We start from the raw sequence: 24,428 nt of genomic DNA on the forward strand, positions 1-24,428 counted from the left end.
ACCTTGAGTAAATTCCGGATCTTTGTTGGTCTGCTGGGACTTGCTGGATGGTCCTTTTTCTTAGCAGTTTTGAGACGTCTTGCACTGCTTGGTCCCTTAGATTGGGTGGAACATCTGGAAGGGACTTGTTTGACCTTAAGGGGGTGCGAAGGGAATTCTGTAGCCTCCGGATAGGACGGACTGTACCCATTTGTCTTGAGTTATGTCTTGCCAGGCTCTTGGGTACAGCGATAATCTTCCCCCGACTGCCTCCAGAGGTGAGCAGCCGGGCAACCCTTCAGGGATGCTGGAAGAGCTGGTCAGAGAAAGATTCTCTGCTGCCCTGGTTTTGCGGACCCTCTCTGTCACGAGGGCGGCGTCCGTTATTGATCCCTCCTCTGCCCCTGGAGGGAAACTCACCACGTGTGTCCGGCAAGGCTCCTTGGGATTTCCAGAACCACATCTTTCCACTCTTCTGACCCTTAGGATATGGTCTGGAAGGAGTGGAAAAACGGACTCCTATGGCAGAGAGAGTCTTGCCTTCCTGCTTACACCTGGTAAGGGTATCTTTCAACTGTGATCAGAAGAGAGAGGAACCATCAAACGGGGTTGTTGGTGAAAGACGCTCTGAAAGGTTCCGCAAAGTTACAAAGCCGCATCCAAGCGTGCCACCTTAGGGCCACGCCTGTGCCTGCGGCTCTACTCGCACCATCGGCTGCATACGAAATGAGCCCCATGGAGGAGTTTACCACTGAGTTAAGAGTCGCTAGCTGGGAGGCTGCCTTACCCTCCAAGATCCATCAGCTGAGGGGGCCCAGGCTATCTCCAAGCTCTTTCAGGAGATCCCTCTGAAGACGGGTAAAGTGGCACATGTAATTCAGGGACCGCATGGAAAAGGTCACTGAAGAGAACATCCGCTTCCCATATCTGTCCATCGTCCTAGACTCCTTGTCAGGGGGATGGACCGATGAAGTTTCAGCCAACTCCTTTTTTGTGGCCGCTGCTACCACCATGGCATCAACGGGAACACCCTTGGTCAAGAACTGTCTGCCCTGCGGGGCAGTAATGAACTTGGCAGGTCTCCTAGGGGTCGGTTCCACTGTGTCTGGAGCCGTCCACGCCTTTCGAGCCACCACAGACATCAGGGTCGAAAGGCGGAGACACCCAGGAGGTGGAAGGTCAGGATCCAAACCCATCCAGGAATACAGACTCATCCTCGGAAGGGCTTAGGGTAGTCCAGTTTCCCCTCTGCCTAAGCATCTCAAGAATGTCTGAGAAGGAGACATCTTCAGAGGGGGATCTTGGGGACCCTTCAGACTCCTCTAAATCTGTATCCGATGTGACAGACTCGGGGGAGTCAACATGCTTCCTCTTACGTTTTCTCTTGCGAGGTGGCTCCTCTGAAAGATCAGGGGAGGCCTCGGAAGAGGAGGATACACCCAAGGAGGTGTCCTGGAGCGCTGGATCCCCACACTTGGGGTCTGGAAGAGGGACAGAGGCTGACGCAAGCACCCTAGGGGGAGGAGCCGATGGGGTCGATCGTGGGACTGACTCAGGGGGCCAGTACACTCCTCATCACCACAAAAGGCGTCCCTGCCCGGATGCAGAGAAGGCTCAGGCTCGGAAGAAACCAGAAGCCCCCCCCCCAACCCCCAGGGAGACTGCTCCGAGGCAGATGTGGGAACAGAGTTCACCTGCACCGAAGCACCAAGAGGGAGAGCGGGGTCGGACAAGGGTCTGATGCCACTCGCCCCCTCGGAGCCGACAAGGGAGTCTCGGCACCCAGATCCCTCCAGTGAAGGTACCATGGAAGGGATCGGAGCCGACGACAGAACCAAAAGAGAGGGTATTGCCGCGACGGTTTCACGACTCGAACCCCAACGAACTCTGGCTCCGAGCTCATAGGAAGAGTCGAAGGAGGAATATCTACAGCTGTGGACGGAGCAGACTCCTGATGAGGAGGGCTGGACAACATTTTAGCTAGGGCCTGCGATTTTAAGAGCCTACTGAACACTCTTTCCAAGTCATGGTCCGAATGTCTAGAGGACCGAGAAGAGTGGGATGATAGGTGACTACGCTCAGACTGAAGCAGGGGCGACTTCGGAGCCGAACGTATAGACTCCAAAGGAGGAGCCGAAAGGGAGGGAGGGACATCGGTTCCAGCCAGAGCCGAAATGGCTTGTGTGGCTTCATCCAACGACGGCTCCGAACTGGGAGCAGATGTTGTAGGTGGCATGGAAGATTTTGCCGGCTGAGCCTTCGCCGGTGAATCTTGGGGTTTAAGCATACCCCTCAATCAATTTATTTTTGCGCTCCTGCAGGACTCTTGGACTGAAGGCATGATAGACCAAGCAAGAGTCCTGCGGGTGCACAGCGCCCAGACAATAAACGTAAGTGTGACCATCTGTCAGAGACGTCTTCTTACAGCATGAATCACACTTCTTGAATCCAGACGGTTTTGGATCCTTGGACATCCTAAGGAGAAAACAGAGGACAAATTTCCACACAGATGGTTAAGGTAACCAACAGTAAAAAAAGGTCAACACTCTACAGTTACCACAAACCACTACAAATACCAATATAACCAAAAAAATATCTAAAACTATCACTAAACACTAACAGTGATTACTTAGAAGAAAAAACTTTTTTTTTTTTGTTTTTTTAAAAGGGAGAAAGGCTAACCTCTAACTTAAATGGAAAGAACCTTTCTGTGGAAAAGGGAGAGAAGGTGTAACGCTTATCTAGAAGAAAAACTAGCTACAATACTAAAGTCTAACTAACGACTAATTCTACACTATCAATATAGATTTTTAATAAGAAAAAAATACAAAAAATAGTAAAGCTTATACGACCCGAGCCAGTAGAACAACCTCTTAGCAGAAGCGGCAAACGAGATCTGGGTATCTAGCGCCAAGCATCATGGGATATAGGGGGGCCTCGAGCCAGTAAGCAGCTCTCGAGCTTTTGAAGATGGCCGAGTCAGAGCCGAGGATCGGCTCCGAACCAAACCAGCAAGAATGAAGGCGAGATAGACAACTTAACATAAAGAAGTTATGTACTCACCATAACGTTCCATGCGAGTTGTTCCATCTCGCCTTCATTCTTCACTGAAGGGTTCGGAGTCGATCCTAGGCTCTGACACAGACGTTTAGCAAAGCTCGAAGGTTACCAGTAGCTCGAGACCAAGCCCCTTATCCCATGATGCATTGCTGGAATTACCTCAGATCTTGTTTGCTGCGTGTACCATATCCTAGTAAAAGGACTAATCTCCCCAGACAGGAAGAAACACTGAATAACCAGGATGAAGTCAGTCTCCAGGTCAACCGTCAGTCAGGTGGGGAAAGGAGGGAGGGACGCGAGAATGAAGGCGAGATGGGACAACTCACATGGAACGTTATGGTGAGTACATAAATTCTTTGTGTGAAGTTGTTCAATCTCACCGTTCATTCTTCACAGATGGGTAGCGTCCCTAGCAACCTAAATCCTGGGTGGCTCACGGGAATACATTTTTCAGGACCGTAGAACCAAAGGAAGCCCTGTCCCTGGAGGCCTTGTCCACTTTGTAATGAGTGATAAAAGTGTGAGGCTTAGACCAAGTGGCTGCAGCACAGATATTATCAAGAGGTAACTTGACTTGAAAGGCCGAAGAAGTAGAGACTGCTTTGGTTGAATGCGCCTTCACTTTATGCAACAAAGACCTATTAACAGATAAGTAAGTGTAGGTGATACAATCTGAAAGCCACTTAGAAAGGGTTGTTTTAGCCACTGGTCTACCTTTTCTGGCTTCAGAGAATGAAATAAAAAGCTTGTCTGACTTCCTGAAGTCTTTTGTTCTGTCCAAATAATATCTAAGCTGTCTGTGAACAAAGTTTGTGCAGCATGTATTCTAATTTGTTGGTATGACTGGGGAAAAATCAGGCAACTAAATAACTTGACTGATGTTTGTATCAGAACATACTTTAGGCAAAAAGGAAGGGTTAGTGCTAAGGGATACTCTGTCAGGATGAAAAATCATATAGGGGGACTTGATAGATAATGCCTGAAGCTCTGACACTCTGCGGGCAGAAGTAATGGCCACTAGAAAAATAGTTTTCTATGACAGAAACTTGAGCTCACAACATGATGCTGGTTCGAAGGGAGAAAGAATAATACAGGAAAGCATGAAATTCAAGCTCCAGGGAAAATAAGGACTCTTCACTGGAGGTCTCATGTGAAAGGTACCTTTGAGAAAGACCTTGGATAACTGGTGTTGCATAATATTCATTCCATCAATACCTAGATGAAAATTAGATATAGCTGCTAACTGGACCCTAATGGTAGCAGCTGCTGCTCCTTCATGAAAAATCTCGGTCAAGAATTTAGTATGGATGACAATTGAGCATGGTAAGGGATCAAGGTTTTTGTTAGAAGCCCAAATGGAAAATCTTTTCCACTTACTACGATACAATTTTCTGGTGGAAGGTTTGTGGGAAGCCAACAAAATTTGACTTGTGTCATCTGAAAGATTATGAAGCCTGGCTATACGGGGAACTGGAGCAACCAAGCAGTTAGCCTCAGTGACTGCAAGGAAGCATGGAGTTCCCCTGACGGATGTGTCAGAAGGTCTGGAACTGGGTCCAGGGTCCATGGATCCTTCAAGAGATGATGGTAAAGAAATGGAAACCAAATCTGCAGAGGCCAATGAGGGGCGATAAGAATGACAGTCCTTCCCAGCAACTTCGCTTTCTGTAAAAACTGGGTATCAGCAGAACTGGGGGAAATGCATAGAGGAGACCCAAGGGCCAATTGTGTACGAGTGCATCCCACGGGGGTTCTCCCGGAGGGGGGATCAGGGCAAAGTAGCATCTGCATTTGGTGTTGATGTGGCTGGCAAAAAGACTGCAGCAAGGCTGGCCCCATTTGCGGAAAATCCTGTCCGCAATCTCCTGTTTGAAGAACCACTCGCCCTGCTCAGCTTGTCCGCTATCACATTGGATCTCCCCGGGATGTGCGTTGCCAACAGAAAGCACTGGAATGACACAGCCCACAGCCAAACTCCGAGGGCTTCTCGGCAAAGGGGGGTAAAGACTTGGTCCTGCCCTGTTTGTTCAAATAAACTACTGACATGTTGTCTGTCTGTATGGCAATTGTCCCTAGAGGGAGAGAGTCCTGAAAGTACTGAAACACCAGAAGTACTGTTCTCATCTCTAGGAAATTGATATGCAAATGTGACTCTTGATCTGTCCATGTGCCTTGGGCAGTCTTTCCCTGAAAATGCCCCCCCCCCCCCAATTAGCGAAGCGTCCGTGGTCACACTGGCTACTGGAGGGGGGGGGGGGGGGAGTACAAAGGGGCATCCTATTGTGACATGTAGAGATGTCAATCACCACTGAAGATTCCTCTTGCAAGAGTTTGTAATCAGAATCATATGGTTCATTGGCAACTCCTGGTAAGACCATTGAGTGAACAGGAGCCATTGAAGAATCCGCATATGCATCCTCGCCAATGGAATGGCTAAACTTGCTGCTGCCATCAAACCTAGTACTTTTAAGACCTCTGCGGCTAGAGCTCTGTTCTTTGAAACTAGTGAAATGATGTGTTGGCGAAGAATTGATACCCTTTCGACTGGAAGACGTAGAGTGGTGGTTGAAGTGTCTAACTCTGCCCCTATAAAGATGATATGCTGCGATGGTGACAAGGCAGACTTTTCAAAGTTGACCATAATGCCTAAGTGGCTGCCAAGTGTCAGAGTGGATTCTATTGCCTGAATCAGTTGATGCCTGGTGGTGGAGGTAAGGAGTCAATCATCTAGGTACGGAAACACCTGGAATCCTAGACGCCTCAGGTGAGCCGTGACCACTGCCAAACATTTGGTGAACACTCTGGGGGCTGTAGTGAGACCAAAGGGCAGGGCTCGAAACTGGTAGTGACTGGCTCCCCAGCAGGAAACGCAGATGATCTCTGGATGGACTGGCCATTTTTATGTGGTAGATAGGTTGGGAGGGTGGCCTAATGGTTAAGATGTTTGCCTTACAAACACAAGGTGCAGGGTTTGAGTCTCACAATGGATAACTGGCTAGGCTTAAAATGGCTCACAAGGGCAGTTAGCTTAGTACTAACCTATGAACCTATAAGATACACATCCTTGAGATCGATCGAGCACATCCAATTGTCCCTCCCTAAAAAGGGGAGTATGGACTGAAGCGTGACCATTAGAAACTTCTCTTTTTTTACAAATTGATTCAGTCTGCTGAGGTCCAAAATGGGTCTCCAGTCCCCTGTTTTCTTTGGAACCAAAAAGAATCTTGAGTAAGTTCCGAATCCTGTTTGGTCTGCTGGGACTGGTTGGATGACTCTTTCTAGCAACTTCCGGACCGCTATGGTTGCTTGTTCCCTGTAACTGGGTGGAACGTCTGGGATTCTCTTGACGTGAATGAGTGGAGTGGAGAATGGTATGAAATACCCTCTGGAAATGGTGCTTTGTACCCATCTGTCGTTTGCGATATCTACCAGGCTTCTGGGTACAAAGCTAAGCGATCCCCAACTGCCTCCAGAGCAGGGCAGTCGGGCTTCCTCTCAGGAGCGCTGGTAGGGTTGGCCAGAGAAATGATCTCTGTCACCCTGGTGTTGCAGACATCCTCTGCCGCGAGGGCGGCGTCTACCATTACCCCATCCTCTGCCCCTGGAGGGGGGGTTCTCCACGTGTGTCCTGAAAGGCTCCTTGCGGTTTCCGGAACCACATCTTCCCTCCCCTTTGGCCTATGGGAAAAGGCCGAGTAGGGGTGGAAAAACGGACTCCGACGGCAGAGTCTTTCCCTCCTGTTCACATCTGGTCAATGTATCCTTTACCTTTGGCCCAAACAAGGATGAGCCGTCAAGCAGGGTGTTTACAAATGAAGACTTGAAAGGCTTCGCAAAGGAACAAAGGCGCATCCAGGCATGCCTGTGAAGAGCAATCCCTTTACCTGCAGTCTTACTCGAACCATCAGCTGCAGATGATATGAGGCACATGGACAAGTTCACAATGGAATTAAGGGTAGCAAGCTGGGCCAAAACTGCAGCTACAGTACCCTGAAGAGAATATCCCAGCTCCTTAAGGAGATCTCTTTCCAATCTGGTGAAATGGGTCAGATAGTTCAGTGATCGCAGAGTGAAAGTTGCTGAACTGAACATGCGTTTCCCATATCTATCCATGATCCTGGACTCTCTGTTAGGAGGATGGATAGACGCAGAAGTTTCCGACAATTCCTTCTTTGTGGCCGCCACCAACACGGCATCAACAGGAACTCCTTTGGACAGAAAGGATTTATCGACGGGGACAGAAATAAATTTAATGGGCCTCCGAGGGACAGGCTCCATGGACTCCAGCGACTCCCACGCCCAACGAGAGACCAATTGCATAAGCTCACCATAGGGTGGAGGCACCCAGGAGGTGGAAGGTTGAGACCCGAAACCCTTCAGAAGAACCGACTCATCCTCAATAGGGCTTTTGGACTGCCAATCACCCCTCTGCATAAGGATCTCAAGTATCTCCACAAAGGAGATGTCCTCAGAGGGGGATCGAGGGGACCCTTCTGACTCCTCCAAGTCGGTGTCAGATGTCAGGGACTCCTGTGGGGAGTCAAAGTGACTCCTCTTGCACAGTCTCTTTCTGGGTACTTCCCCAGTGGGAACTTCTAGGGAAGTCTCAGAAGAGCAGGGAGCGCCCAGTGGGGCTACCTGAGGCTCTGGGTCTCTACCCTTGGGATGACCGATGGTAGCAGAAGCGGACACAAGCACTTTAAGGGAAGAAGAGGCCAAACCTGGTGATGAGGAAGTCTTTGGAGACATTCGCCTCATGGCTTCGAAAACATCACGGCTCCGATGAGAAGGAGTCGACGGACCCGAAGGGACTGCGATTCCCTCCTGCACCGATGCCGTGGGCTCCAAGCCTGAGGTAGGAGCAGAGCTCACCCAAGCTGAAGCCCGGAGAGGAAGAGTCGGCACAGACAAGTCAGTGCGACTATCCTCCCCGATCCGACAGGTGAGCTTCGGCTCCTAGAGTCCCCGGTCGGCACCAAGGACATCTGAGCAGATGGAGCCGACGATACTGGAACAGCCGTTGGCTCCAAGGGTTCTACAATCAAGCCGGCCTCCTCTGGCTCCGAAGGACTGGTACGGCTCGGAGGAGTAGTCAATTCAGGAGGTGTGGTCTTCGGTTCCGACGCCCGGGTCAGAGCCGAAAACAATTTAGCTAAGCCTGGTGCCGTTAATAGCTTCTGCACCAGTTGATCCATGTCAGAATCAGAAAGGCTAACAGATGATCTGGAAGAAAGCAATGATGGTGCTGACTGGAGAAGAGGGAGTCTCTGAGACCGGTACCAAGCCAGAGTCCCAGCTCCAAAAGGAACAGACTGTTGGGCTACAAAGGCTGTGGAGCCGAAGTCACAGTATATTCCACTTTTTTTGATTTAGACTCAGAGGACGATTTTGATGATTTGCTGACCCCATCCTGGTCAGACAAAGCTTCTACAAAGGGGTGCTTAAGGATACCTCGATCTATGAGCTGCCTCTTCCTCTCAGCCAGCACCCTAGTAGAAAAGGAGTGGCAGATACTGCAGGACTCCTGAAGGTGCACCTCACCCAAACGCACTGAACATGTGCATCTGTCAGACATTTTTTGTCCGCAGTCTGGACAATTTGTAAAGCCAGACTTCAGGCGTTTCTCTATCTTCAGACATAATATAATTAGAAAATTAACTATAAGAACTATCAACAACTTTGACAATTAAACGCCCAAAAAGGCCACTCTAAATATAATACAATAAGGATAATATTATATACTCCTAACTAGTCTAAACTACTGAGGCCAACGCCAAGAAGCAAAAAGTCACACCAAAACGTGGTAAAGCTATAAAAGGGAAAGGGGAACACTTCTAAACAGTCTAACTATATCTAAGAAATATATATATATATATATATATATATATATATATATATATATATATATATACATATATACAAATACAAGAAATATGAAGAAAAACTTGCGAATATGTAGAAAATCCCACAAAACGTCTCGAGTAACGCTGGAAACCAAGAGATCAGTGCCGCTGCAAACTAGATCTGAGGTAATTCCAGCAATGCATCATGGGATAAGGGGCTTGGTCTCGAGCTACTGGTAATCTTTGAGCTTTGCTAAACGGCCGTGTCAGAGTCAAGGATCTGCTCCGAACCCTTCAGTGAAGAATGAACGTCAAGATTGAACAACTTCACATTAGAAGTCCAAGGGGGGGGGGGGGTGGTGGTGGGGGGGGGGGGTATGTGCTTCATGCAGTTAACAAAAAACTGATGACATGGTCACAGACGGGTGGCAAGTTGCAGATTTATCTGTTTGCTTTATCCAGTCTCAATTTTTGCAACATTCTTGGAATTGGGAGTAATAGCAGAAGAGTGCAGAGGGGACATTTCCCCCCCTCCAAGGGATGTAGAACAGTCACTACCCAAGCATCCTTTGATCTCCTCAAGGCAAAAAAAAAAAATAATTTCAAGTTCCCTTCCAAAATATGATTAGGTTCTGGAAACCCATGGGATTCAGTCTCCATTCATCACTGATGATATGCTCTTTGCTCAGCTGATCTGCTATTGTGTTCATGTCTACGAGATACAGAATGCATGAAGTCCTAGGAGAAAGGCTATATATTGGGCTATCACATCTAACCTTATAGCTGATAAGTGGGTTACACCTTGCTTATCCATATAGCACATCAGTGTGCTGGTGCTCCCTAAGACTGCACTCGTGGCTCTTGCTACAAAATTCTCTTGGTGGTCTTAAGAGCAAGAATTAGGGCAAGCATTTTTAGGCTATGTCTTTTGTCCCTATACAGGCTCCAGGTGCCTTCTAATGCTAAAACTAGCCATGATGCATCTGTGATAAAAGTTTTGGGTGCCGTCTGGGGCTACATCTGGCATTAATTAATTCTTTTGCACATTCTGGTATCACCATTTGAATTTCTCCTTGACGGAGGGGATTAAGGGAAGTATCAAACAAATGGATCATTTAGTGTCTCGCATCTTCCTTTAATCTTGCATTCATACAGTTTTCTTTGCACTTGGCTTAGGAAGGAAAATGGAAAAGACAGGAAGTGGCAAGAGGCATTCAAAAACTACAACACAACAAATTTACCTATATCTGAGTAGTAACTTGCTTCTTCACAGCAGCCTTACCTTCATTATTCTTTTTCTAAAATACAATACACGGTACTTAACATACACTCCGTTGTGTCTTGCAGCTCTCCACAACCCAAACACCTAAACAGCATATTTTCTAAAACAGAATCATGACAAGCGAACACACATTTTTTTCAGATGTTCATGTTTCACTGTTGCAGTCATCACATTTGGGTTATCTGCTTGCAGTAGCCCTCAGTCAGCCTGATTATCAAAGTCTTGGGTCCTGCGTCGAATGCTGTCATCTTCCATGACGTCAGGTAGTCAGGGGTATAAAGCATGTAGCAGACACCATTACGTCAGTCTTTCTTGCTGTGTGGTGCCCGAAGCAGAAGCAGTTCGCAAGTGCCAGTTGGCAGACTCTGGAAATTTTCGTTTTCGAGGTTCAGAACCGAAGTCTTCAACTAAGCCAAGTACCACATTGGGGAAACTTTTTCTTGCTCTAAACCGATGTCAGTAAAAGTTAATTGTATTTCTTGTGGAAAGCAAATACCTCAAAGATTTTCATTTGTACTGCATTCCTTGCTTAGGCCACTACCACGACGTACCTCGCTGTCGGTTTTGTGCCCTATTTAAACTAACTATTCGTCGGTTTATTTATGCTTTTAAACATTTTGGTACTCTGTTCAATTATCCAGATATGGCTTCGGTAAGCCACCCGACTACCGACATTCAGAAAAAATGTAAAGATAAAGACAGACAGACCGCATATTTGTAAAGCTGCCGACGACGCTTCTAAGCTAGTCGCTAGTTAGCCGATACTCAGTGAGGTGCTTTCGCAGCCCTCTGATATCCGCTACTTCAGATTCACAGGCCTCTACTGAGACCCATTCGGAGACTGGTATGCCACGACATGCTTCAACTGTGGAACCTGCGGATATCTCTACCTTGGATGGGTCCGGAGGCGCTGTGCAGGCACCGGCTTCTGAGGGTGTATTCAGGCCTACTGACTTGCATATTAAACCGATGCCATCTTCTTCTTCAAGGCCTAAAACTCAATCCATGCCTAGAAAACAGATGCCAAGACCACATGGTCAGGTCTCTATGCCTAAAAAAAACAAATAAGAAAGGCTGAAGACCTTATTACTCTAATCAGGGGAAGCCACCCTTCCCCCTCTAAGAGACCTAGGACTGAGTTTCCTTATGATTCTTCTGATCAGGATTCTGAAATTTCTGTTTCCTCTGATGACCAGGATTTACCCTTATCTACTTATGAGGATTCTGATGCAGAGGACTCTATTCCATCTACTTCCCCTCCAGAGGATTTTTCTTTTGGTGAAACCTTGCATACTCTTAGGGAGCATTTTCGCTGTGAAAGCCAGGATTACTCTGACTTTAAAAAGAGGCTTAGGGATTTCTTACTCCTGCCTCAACACAGGCCTTTAGCTATCCCCCCTGTACTGGACATTGTTGATGATGCCTTCTCGGAATCTAGCTTGGCCCCTGACTCTCTACCTCCTGCTCCCAGAAAACCTGATAGATATTAGAGGGTTCCTGACTCTCACAATTTTGTCTTTAAAAATTCTACTGAGGATCCTGAGACCATTTCACAGGGACCCAAGGGCATTAAGGCTACTACTGCCAAAAATCCTACCCCCTCTGATAGAGATTTCAGGGTGCTGGATAGATGGGATAAGAATGTATACACTTCTGCAACCTTGGCCATTAGGGCCTTAAACTGCCAGTGTCATATGAAAGTATCAGCAGCATATTATTGGATTGCTTAAACAGAAAATGATGTTGATTCCTGACTGTGCTGAAAATAAAGATTTACAGAATGTAATGCATTCTGCTGAACAAGTTGGGAAACATACTTTGCAATGTGGTTTTGATTCACTAGGGGCATCTTGCAGGGCTGCTGTGACTGGGTCTGTACTTAGAAGGCATGCTTGGCTTAAGGAGCAATCTTTGCCAGATCATGTTAAAGCTAAATTGCTGGATGCTCCCTTAAACCAAGACAGTCTGTTTGGCAACAAAGCAGAGGAAGCACTTAAAAAGATGGAGGAGGAAAAAGCTAAATCTATGCAAACTTAAAAGATTTCCTGCAAATATAGCCTCCCACATTTAGTAGGCAGTGGCTCTCTAAAAACTGGTCCTTTCCTGCCTCTTCCAGGCCTTCCTAGTCCAAACCAGAACCAGCAGAACACCCAGGCTTCAGTCCCAAGGTACTCACAGGACTAAGCAGTGGGGGGCTCCCACTTCCAAAGCAGGGAGTGGTAAGACTCCCCCCTATAGTAAACTGTCTCAATGACTTAACATTAAATCTGAAGTCTGATGTAGTTTGCTAATTTCAGTAAACGAAAGCGCTAACTTTTATTTTTGGATTCAGTGTGTTTTTTCTCTATTTTTCACCAGTTTGTAACTTTAAATCTTCCAAGCCCTGCACAACTGACTGTTCCTTTAGGGGGAAAGATTGCCCTGTAGGCAAAAAATTAGGAACTCATTACCCAGGACAAATGGGTTTTAAATATAGTTTCCCAAGGATACAGATTCCACTTCCACTCCTTACCAACCCCAAACGGTTGGCCAGATCTACCCCCAAATCAGTGGGCACTGGCTCAAAAGCAAATCCTCTCTCTCTTAAGCATCAGGGCTGTTTTGGATTCAGTGTGGTTTTTCTCTATTTTTCACCAGTTTGTAACTTTAAATCTTCCAAGCCCTGCACAACTGACTGTTCCTTTAGGGGGAAAGATTGCCCTGTAGGCAAAAAATTAGGAACTCATTACCCAGGACAAATGGGTTTTAAACATAGTTTCCCAAGGATACAGATTCCACTTCCACTCCTTACCAACCCCAAACGGTTGGCCAGATCTATCCCCAAATCAGTGGGCACTGGCTCAAAAGCAAATCCTCTCTCTCTTAAGCATCAGGGCTGTTTTCAGCCTGTTCCAGAAGAGGAAAAGGGACAATGTTTCTACTCAAGACTTTTCCTGGGGCCCAGAAAAGACAACTCCTGGCGTCCTATCCCGGACCTCTCTATCCTAAACACATTTTTGGTGATCCCAAAATTCAAGATGCTAACTCTTCACCAGCTGCTTCCTATGCTAGGCAAGGATGCCTGGTTGGCACCAGTGGATTTAAAGGAAGCCTACCTGCACATCCTAATAAGGGAATTTTGCAGAAGATACCTACGGTTCAAATTAGGCTATATGCACTATCAGTTCTCTGCACTACCCTTTGGCTTATCTACTGCACCCAGGATATTTACAAAGTGCCTAGCTCCCATTCATTGCATTTTGCAGGCAAAGAAATATTCAAATATACCAATACCTGGACGATCGTCTAATTCAGGCAGAAAGCCAGGACATACTATTAAATCATCTGGCATTTGTAAGGAAATTAACTTCTCTGGGGTACACCATAAATGAAAAGAAATCACATCTTGTACCCTGTCAAAAAATTACATTCCTAGGAGCAAGCTTGAATACAACTTCCCAGATGGCCTACGTTACGCCAGAGAAACAAGTTCATTTGACAGCCTACTTCAAACTACTGGCCACAAAGACCCAGCTATCTGCAAGGAAAATACTGCAGGCCAAGGGGTTCATGGCCTCATGCATTCTTCTAATTCCATATGCAAGACTGCATATGAGGAAACTACAATGGTATCTAAAAAGCCTATAGTGTCAACATTCTCAGGACCTAGAATCAATGATTCCTATCATACCTTGTCTACAGATAGAGTTCCTTTGGTGGGCAGAGGCCTGCCACCAAAACAAGGAACGGCCATTCACTCTACCCCCTGCCGCCCAAATCCTAACAGATGCATCAGACTATGCATGGGGGGTTCACTTTACAGGGAAGCATATTCAGGGCGAATGGAACCAAAGTCAAATGCACTTGCATATCAATCAAAAAGAAATGTTAGCTGTACAGAATGCTCTGACAGCCTTCAAGGACCATATTCTTCCAGGACAATTATTGGTAAAGACGGATAACACCACTGTTATGTGGTACATAAACAAGCAGGGAGGAACCCACTCATATCCTCTCTGCAGACTAGCCATGGCTCTGTGGAACACAGATAACCAAAAGCAGGGACCAATGGTGCAAAAACAACCAAGAAACGAAAGAAGGCATCACCAACCAGGAATGAACACGAACCAATAAAGGATCCAAAAACAGTTTATTCCACAAACGCTAGTACAGTTCCAACACGTTTTCGTCATCAACTTCCTCAGTGAATGAAAAGCAACCACTGAACGCCCTTTCAAAGCAGTTTATTATGGTAGCACACTGCAGTTTAGTAATATCACAGTTCCACAGTACCAGAATCCACAGAGAAAACAGCAGCAACAGTTCACAAATAGGCAGGTTGCAGTCTCCAAAAGAAAGCAGCAAAAAAACCCAGCATCCAATGTACAGCAGCTAACAGTAAAAAACACTAACAGTTTTAAATCTCTCTAGCGCCTCAGCTCTAAGCCTTTTCGGAGTATACATTGGATGCTGTTTTTTTTGCTGCTTTCTTTTGGAGACTGCAACCTGCCTATTTGTGAACTGTTGCTGCTGTTTTCTCAGTGGATTCTGGTACTGTGGAACTGTGATATTACTAAACTGCAGTGTGCTACCATAATAAACTGCTGAAAGCGTCAGTGGTTGCCATTCACTGAGGAAGTTGACGAAAACGTGTTGGAACTGTACTAGCGTTTGTGGAATAAACTGTTTTTGGATCCTTTATTGATTCGTGTTCATTCCTGGTTGGTGGTGCCTTCTTTCGTTTCTGTGGAACACAGCCTTGAGCTACCAAGTGCACCTACAGGCTCAATTCCTGCCAGGAAAGCTAAATAAACTGGCAGATGACCTAAGAAGAAATCTCATGGACCCATACGAGTGGAAACTGTAACCAAAGATATTAAACATGCTGAGAAACAAATGGGGGAGCAGAGAGATAGACCTATTTGCCTCCCCCCAGAACTACCAGTTGGACAAATTCTGCACAAGGTCTCCCCACAAACAAGCTTGGAAAGTGGATGCCTTGTCCTTCACCTGGAAAAACTTATCAGTTTATGCTTTTCCCCCTCTGCCTCTCCTCTCCAAGGTACTACTAAAGATCAAACAGGGCAAACCAAGGGCAATACTGATTGCACCAGACTGGCCACGCCAACACTGGTACCCCCTCTTGCACAATGTGCCACTGCTGGCTCCATAGCACCTGCCTCAGACTCCTGCCCTGCTGTCCCAGCAGGAGGGCCAGATTCTGCACCCACAGCTTCAAACCCTGAACCTGGCAGCCTGGCTAATTACCTGATCTTTCCGTTATCCCTCAGTAAGCCAGTGATGGATGTCATTCTGGAGGCAAGGAGGCCTAGTACTAGAAAATCCTATGCTGAAAAATGGAAAAGATTCTGTTCCTGGAGCCAAACTCAGGGGATGGGCACAGCAGCACCCAATTTACCTCAGATTCTTCAATATTTAACTGAGATGCTTCACAAAGGCCTTTCCTTTTCCTTCATCAAAATTCATGCCTCAGCCATTTCAGCTCATTACTATACAGAACCACCCCTCTTCTCTCATCCACTGCTGAAGCAGTTCCTCAGAGGGGCCAAAAACTTAAGGCCACCCAGGAGAACCCCTATTCCAGCCTGGGACCTTAACTTTGTACTGGAAAAGCTCACTTTATCTCCCTTTGAGCCAGCTGCAAATGCAGAGTTGAAATTCCTTTCTTGGAAAACAGCCTTCCTTCTAACCATCACTTCAGAAAGAAGGGTGTCTGAATTACAGGCTCTCATGGTAGTGGAGCCTTTCATCATCTTTCATGTGGGCAGGGTGTCCCTCAGGACCAATCCCTCCTTCATGCCCAAGGTGGTATCCAGTGTGGCCCTTAATCAGTCCATTCATTTGCCAACCTTCTTTTCTAATCCACAGAACAAAGGGGAACGAATACTGCACTCCTTGGACGTGCACAGACAACTTAGATTTTAGTTTGACAGGACTAAACCTCTCAGGAAATCTGAACAGCTGCTGGTTGCATTTGCTGCAGGGGCAGAGGGGAAGGCCATTTCAAAGCAAACCATTTCCAAGTGGATAGGCCACTGCATTCACTTCTGCTATAAGCACCATAGAAAACCTACCCCACAGGGGATAAGACCACATTCCACCAGGGCTGCATCTACCTCTACAGCCTTTCTCAGAGGTGTCCCTACCAGGGACATCCTAGAAGTTGCTACCTGGAGTTCTGTACATACCTTCACCAAGCATTACCACTTGCCATTTTTTTTCTAAATCCAGAGCTGGCTTGGCCACTCAGTCTTGCAGGGCCTTATAGCTGGTCCTAATGCTATCTAATTACCTCCTCCCATCTTTAACTTTGGGAATCTACCCAAATGTGATGACTGCAACAGTGAAACACAAAGAACATGGTACAGTTGTGTACACTTACCATAAATGTAGATGTTTGAGTGCATTCACTATTGCAGTCCTGGTTAACCTCCCTCCAGCCCCCAGACCTCTACTGACTATACCTCTATTCTTACTTGCTATGCTTAAAGCTTTTTGGTGTATTTGCTTTTTTGTTGGAGGTGTAACCTTGTATATAATTGCTTCCCATTATGGGGGCACCTGACATCTGGGGCAAGAAAAACTGATGTAATAGCGTCGGTTGCATGCTTTATACCAGACTACCTGACGTCATGGAAGATGAGACAGCATCCGACCCAAGACTTTGATAATCATGCCGACTTTGGGCTACTGCAAGCAGATAACCCAAATGTGATGACTGCAACAGGGAATACACTCAAACATCTACATTTATGGTAAGTGTACACAACTGTACTTTCTCATATGTCACTGTTCAACAGTGACAAGTGCTTGGTGAAGTTTTTCTATATAAAAAAATTGATAAACATGAGGAAAGTGTGGTTGATGTAGGGGCAGACATTTGTTTATGTACCCTTTTTTTAATCAGTCAGATGTTATCTAACCCCCCTTACAAATGTCCACACATTACGAAGAGACAGTGGGATGTTTGGGCTGAAGGAATAAGTGATAGCTCTGCTGCATAAAATATAAACCACTGACATGTCTGTCTGAATCTGCATGAGGAGTGTCCAAAAGGAAAGGCAGAGGCAGAAAAGACAGTATAGAAAGCAAGACAGGCTAAACCTGGGTGAACTCCAGAAAACACATCTTCAAAGAAAATGAGATGGATACATGAAGAAACTTGCATTGATGATGAAAGCAAAAATAGAACAGATCATACAACGCAGCTGACAGACATATAGACAACTTAGTATCTTGGAAAGAAGAAAAAAAGCAAACTATGTGGTAATTCAGAATGCAAAAATATGGCAAATGTGGAAGTCTTTAAGTCTGACAACAATATATATATTTAATATAGTTTCAAGTGAAATTTGCTTATTTTCTAGGAATAACAGTTATAATAATAATAATAAAAACATGCAGATGAAAGCACTAATATTCAAGTGCGATCTCACCTTTGCAGGTGTATCATAAGAAAAGCCAAGGTGTCTCTATTCGGTTGGGGCAGTTCACTTACAGCCTGGTATATAGCAGCTACACTGTTGCCTTCATCGGGTATTTCTAATTTGAACAGAAAAGTACACATTTATGGATTGCATTCAATAAATAAATAGATGTTCAGTAAGCAACAAATATTGGATTAATTACTACTCAGACAGCATGAAACAATAGCTCTGTGCATCAGGCTCGTTTCTACAATTAGTTTCATGCTAATGTTCTTCAAACTCCAGATACTTCAATACACCCACTACCGAAATACAAAAAAACAGGAAAAAGGAAAGATGTTCAATCTTACTTCAGCAATCAGTAAAACAGAGAGGGATGATGAAACGTACAAAGTAACTGTTAATCTGTCAGTTTTGGCGTTTTATCACACATTTGCTGCACAGGCAGCTTACCTTCACTTCTGATGCATCAATGCTCTAACTTGGAAAGCTACTGGTAGGTGTCAGGACAATGAACTAAAAAGGAAAGGCAGGATTGCTTTAGATGAGCACTATGGGTAGACCACTGCAAGATTAAGGCAAATGCAAAACAACTCTTGCACACCTGTGGGCAATAACCAGGACATCCCTACATTTTAATGCTGGAAGTACCAGTAACGCATCAGCAAAGCAGTGTACAAAGCTGATGCTGTGGGACATAAAAGGAATGCACCAGTAAGCAGCGTAATACTGTGATACATACATAGTATTCTGCATTACTTGGGAATGCAGTGATAAAAAAAAAAAAAAAAAAACAGTGCAAGACAACAGGGTGTGCTGCTTAAGGAAAGAGCTTTCTTGTGTTGAGCAAGAGAGATGTAGGAAGTAGGCAGGATGGACCTACAGTAGAGTACAGACTGATTCAGGGCATCCCTAGGACTACATTCAGCAGTATTTTGGTACAGTATTTCCTGTACTGAGGAAACTGCTTCTGGCATAGGGGTGGTCATAGTCTAACCTAGTAACTCCAAAACCAACTTTTGTGCATCTCAAGCCTCTGTAGCCTGCCAGTGAAAATGGTCTAATTATGGTTAATATATCCACAGTCTGTAGTAAATGTATCCTCACTACTGGCATCAAAGAAGACAAGGAGGGGGAGGCTTTTGGGGTCAGCTTGCCTGTTTTTTCTTTCCTTTCTGAGACTTGCACTTGTCCAGTTTAGGGTGGAAAATGACCAGTTACTAGGGAAATACCTAATGTATTTTGGAGCTTGGGAATGAAAACGACGTGTGTGTGATTGCACAGTTTCTCCCTTTTCCACCTCTATTTTGATCACCTCCTTAGATGGGGGTCTAAAGAAAAGGTCCTTATCCAAAGTTGAATACAGAAGCTCCATTTTCTCATGCACAATAAGGGACTGAATCCTCAGCTACACAGGACTCCTAACAGACCCTATAGCAGCTGACTTTAAGGATGCATCAGCTGCATAACAGCCACACTTCATGGAATGCATAGCAATATGAGCACTGTAAATTTGTTATGCATATTGGTTTTTAGGATCATTTCTTATATACCCTATACCTCCTTTCTCAACTGCTCAGATTCCTAGTTGGCAGCTGAGGTGTATGCCCCCCCCCCCCCCAAATGGTCAGGTGATCTAATCTCTCTATTACTGGGAAGGGGACACATTGCTGGAATCTATAGACCACACTGTAGGATCATCCACTAAGTTTTTCTATAGATGTTTGTGGGAGTCATGGGCCTTGTAAAGAATATTCCGATTTTCTCATTGCCAGAGGCAGGAAGTCAAGCTGCAAACAGACACTGTATAATGAATCAACCATTACTTCAAAAACTGGAGCAATGGCCACAGGCTTTTGCTCTGGAAAGCCAAGAGAGCTTCCATATCTGATTTGAGTCTGAGAGAATTCCTTTGCTTTCCCCGTGAAAGTCTCTTTCATTCTCTAAAGGGTTTACCTAAAATGAAACATCCTTGGGGGTAAAACTAAGGCAGCGGCATCTTCAGTGTCTGATAAAGTAAGAGCTTGGAGAAGTTTGTCCACCTCTGAATACGAGGTATCACAAGTATTCCTGGAAAGAAGGTGCTTTTCTGCTTTTAAAACAGGGGATTCAGAGAGACTTTTTCTTTAGAGGCTAGCTGTTTGCATTTCAGAAAATTCATCAAATCCTGAGCCAGCTTGAAAAGATGTCAGGAGGGAGCCTAGATGGGAAAGGGGGATGAAGCCCACTAAGTGCAGGCTGAGGCAATCTGATTACCTCTATGGCCCTGGTATCATGAGCCAGTGTTTGGGTGTGCAGTATACCTTGGTGGTCTTGGGATAGGATACAAGCCCAAGACCTCAATCGAGTCTCCTGCACAAACAATGTGGGATTACCACTACCCCCGGCACTGACAATAGTCCTGGAGCTGGGCTAAAAAGACTGCAGTGAGGGTTAAGGACTGACTGCCTTTACATACACTTTAGCTTGTGAGAACGTGTTGTATGCCAAAGGCATGACAGCCTTGCGATGGGTTGTGGCAGAAGCCTCAGCTGAGACAGACAAAAGATACAAGGACTGTGACCTCACCAAAGGATTCTTGAGCCCAAGAATGGTTGCTGGACTCTGAGGTAATGCCAGCGTCCCAAAATTTCTTTTCTTTCAAGCACTTCTTAGAAGACTTTCTTTCTGTGGGAGAAGTCAGGGGAAGAAAGTACAGTTGTACAAAAACTTACCATAACAGTAGATGTCCTTTTAACTGTTGTAGTATTACTTACTAAAGCGGTACCCTACCAAGAATAGCTGTACATCTGGACAGCATACCAAAATCTTAGACCTTTCCAGGCACCATATGTCAGATATGTGTCCTCTATCCAGATTTATTTATTTTTATTTTACATTTGTTGACTGGGATTGTCCGACTGATCTAAAACAGCCCTTTTGCAGCAGAGGCCCGGGGAGAAAAGCTCCACAAACGTTACAGCAATTTAATACATTTAAGGAAATTGAGTATTTTTTGTAGTACATGTCTATAAATCAAGCAGTGTAACAAATTAATACAATTTTCAGAGATGAAGCAATAAGGTAAGAAATTCACATAGTTAGTGTTACTATAGATTATGCCTGCAGAAAAGAGAGGACATATGTCGATTTTTAATATAAGTATTAGGAGGTTAAAGCTTCACGGTAAAAGGAAAAAAGCAAGATACAAGAGAGGTAAGGAAGGCTTGGAGCAGATGCAAGTTAAATAAATGATGTACAGGTGCATAATCCTCCAAAATGAAATGGCCCAAATGAACCACAGCAACTAGAGAAGAACAAAAGAAAGGGCATGTGTATACAGAAGGGGGAGAAAGAAGGACCTTTCAGCCAGATGTATAGGTGGCACAATCCTCCGAAATGAAATGGCCCAAATGAACCACAGCAACTCAAGGAGAACAAAAGAAAGGGCATGTGTATACAGAAAGGAGAGAAAGAAGGACCTCTCAGCCAGACGGTAAAAAAGGAAACCAAGGGGGAATGAGGGTTGGAATGGAATACTGTAACAGTGAAAAATAGGACAGCTACTGTTATAGTAAGATGTCCTTCTATATCACTGTTGCAGTATTCCTAACAGAAATGATCTCCTGCCAAGGACAGACCAACATCCAGCCAGTATGCCAAAGGCTTCAGTACTTACAGGTGCCATACATCACACGTATGCTCCCCGTGAACAGCATAGAGCATAAAGGTGACATACAGACGCACACACTCAACCTCTTTGCCACCAGTGTGAACACCATCATTGAAAGTCAGTCTGAACGCCTTTCTTCTGTGCTGATTATGGAGACATTTTTTCAGATAAGTGCCCCAATGGAGTCTCTCCTTATCTTTTTAATTAGTTTTGATTGGTTTTAGGTCATCCAGAAAGGGAGAATGTCAGTGTGGGATGCAGAGTCCCCATAAGGACAGTCACAACCAGTGCCTCTCCTGTTTAGGAGCTTTTCAACCATACACTGTGTTCTAGCTGCCAACTTTTTATCCCCAAGACCCTAATAGTCGTCCCTTCTCCTCATTTACCTTGAAAACCATAGTCATAAGGTGCTGGCTCAAGGTGCTATGGAGGAGTCTTCCCATCCCGAGGATCGGCTGTTTGCTAAGAAAATGCTAAAAAACTTGAGCCTGATACGACTGCTATCCACCCTTCCCTCGACATCTCTCTCAAGGCTGGTGAAAGCTCGGAGGATAGTCTGGCAGTTGCTTTGGATTCCTCTGCCACAACCTCGTCAGAGGCCGGCATGGATCCCACTCCTCACACATACTCAGAGGCTTTACAAATGCCTGATCCACACGTTGAGAGGGAAACTGACCTGATTATATCTGATAGGGATTCCACAGATTTTATTAGGGAGGAAATCCCTACTACGCTTAATGAGAGTCGCCAAGGGTCTGACCCTCCTAGGGTGTTTCATGTGGACATCCCGTAGAAAAAGAAACAAACAGAAAACCAAGTATCTTTCCCCTGCAGTCAAGGATACCCAACATGAATGGCAGGATTTTACTCAGGGGTTGTTTATTGCTTTAATGGCTTTAAAGCCTCCTCAGAGGGTGTCTATGCCTACCTCTCCTTGGTCTTCCACTCCTCACAAAAGACCTAGAGAACTGGATTCCTGTGGTGAGGATCAGGAGTTTAGGGAAGAGTCCTTAGTTTACTCTTCAGAAATCCCTTCACCCTTGGATTATGGTTTAGAGAAAGAGGATTATATTAGACTAGATTCTCCTTTGGAGGAACTATTTTGTGGACATGGTTACCCATATGATAAAATTCTTGAAGTGGGACTGCTCTCAAGTTTGATATCCAGAACAGGAATTATGATCTCCCCTCAGATGGAGTCTCCCAAACCTTCTGCTACACCCCCCCCCCAGTTCCGTCACCCTAGATACTTTCTCAGCAGCTTCTATGGCCCCTGATTCTCAACACCCAGCTCCCAAGAAACCTGACAGATTATACAAGGTACCTGCTGAATGCACATTTTTCTATAAATGCACTTCTGCTAAACCGTCTGTAGAGTCTGTCTCTAAGGGCAAACCCTCTACCCTCCATGCTTTTGCACTCTACCAAGCTGCTTCCTTCAGACAAAGATAGTTGGGCCATGGTGAGGCTAGGCAAGGTTGTTTATACTGCAGCCACCTTTATCTTTTAAGGCCATTAACTACCAGACTCATATGACTAGGTACGAGTTAGCCCACCTTTCACAGGTTTCCTCATGTAATTGCTGACCCCCCCCCCCCTGACTCTGAGAAGGCTTCTACCCTTTTCTTGCTGAATTCCACATCTCAAGCTGCCCGCCATTCTATTAAGTGCAGTTATAATTTTGCCAATGCTTCCTCCAGGGCTGCTGCATTTGATTCTGTCATGAGGCTTTGCCTGATGACATTAAGGCCAAATTGTTGGATGCTTCTTTGGATAATAATCTTTCTGGTGCTGTTCCTGCTGAACTTTACATCTCTTCGGGATAATGGCAAGGCCTTGCAGGAGTTGAAACATATTTGTTTGTCCTATTCCAAAGTTTCAAAGAAATTACCCTTCCAAATATGCTTTTGTTAGCAGGCGGTCTCACCCTCTGCCCAAGTCTGCTCAACATTTTTCTCAAGATTCCTTCCGTTCAGCTCAAACCTTATTTTCTCTTCCCCAGGCCTTTCCAGTCTCTCTCAATCTCAAGGATGCCTACCTTCATACTCCCACCCATCCTCTTCTCAGGAATTTTTTATGGTTTCTCTGTTTCTTTGCAATTTCAGTTCCCTTCTTTGCCCTTTGGCCTCTCTACTGCCCCACAGGTATTCATTAAATGCCTCACTCCTGTAATAGCTTTTTACAGGATGAAAGGAGTTCAAATCTTTCCTTATCTCAACAATCTGCTCATTCAAGCTTCCTACCCCAAAGCTCTGCTTAAAGATCTCCAGTTTACTATTTCCCTATTACTGAGTCGGGGGGGGGGGGGGGGTCACGATAAACTTTCAAAAGTTGTCTTTGACCCTTTCTCAGGATAATATTTTCCTTGGTTGCAGGATCCAAAACACCGCCATGCTGCCATCCCTGCCTCTCTCCAAGGCCCCGTTCCTTAATGCCTTTTGCCAGTCTTCTTCCTCTGGAGTCGGTCACGGCCAGGGATTTTATCAGGGTCCTCATGTTCTTGGCTTCCACCATTCCCATGATTCCTCTGGCCAGGCTCCATATGAGAAAACTACAGTGGCAGCTCAAAGTCAGTGTGGCTTCAACATTCAACATTCATGTCCAAGGGGACTTCCCAGTACCCTCCCTTGTCTCAAGCTGAAGCTTCAGTGTTAGTTTCATCAACTCACTCATCTCTGGGGCTGCCTTTCCAAGCTCCAGCTTCCACTTAAGAGCTCTTACAGAGACCTCAAACAAGGGATGGGGAATTTCCTTTGGTTCTCTCAAGGTTCAGGGTCTCTGGCCTCTGCATCAGAGGTCAGACCACATAAGCGTAAATGAGAGGACCACCCTGCTAGCTCTTCAGGCTTTTCATTCCCCTTTTCATCTTGGGCCCCTAAAAATTTTCGCAGACACCACCACTCCACTGTGATGTGGTATGTCAACAAGCAAAGGGGTACGTCGTCTTATCTTCTTTGCAGACTAGCTCTTCACGTTTGGGATCTAGCTGTTCAGTGTCAAGTGATTCCAGGCAGTTTGCATCAATCTTCTAGGGCTGTTGCCTTCTCTGGTGTTTTTTCTTCTTCAAAGGACTAGATACCAATTCCATCCTTGAGTGGCTCTGAGTGAGCACAGCATGCAAGCTCACAAATGGATGCTTCACAAAGATGTGCTCCTGGACATTGTCCATCAGTGGGGTATTCCTT

The 24,428-nt window shown here is 45.5% G+C and overlaps 1 protein-coding gene across 5 annotated transcripts in view; it reads right to left on the reverse strand.

Annotated features, from left to right (window-relative positions):
- The window catches only part of RACGAP1 (Rac GTPase activating protein 1), a 1,182,394-nt gene that overhangs the window by 196,754 nt on the left and 961,212 nt on the right, over positions 1-24,428 (reverse strand). For all 5 annotated transcript variants that reach the window (XM_044083830.1, XM_044083828.1, XM_044083831.1 and 2 more), the window contains one exon: positions 17,601-17,706. In XM_044083830.1, the coding sequence (XP_043939765.1) occupies positions 17,601-17,706 (106 nt within the window). The remainder of the gene's footprint in view (positions 1-17,600; positions 17,707-24,428) is intronic.

Source organism: Protopterus annectens, chromosome 9.part0 (assembly GCF_019279795.1).
Source record: "Protopterus annectens isolate FY-2018-M chromosome 9.part0, PAN1.0, whole genome shotgun sequence".
Taxonomy (NCBI): domain Eukaryota; kingdom Metazoa; phylum Chordata; order Ceratodontiformes; family Protopteridae; genus Protopterus; species Protopterus annectens.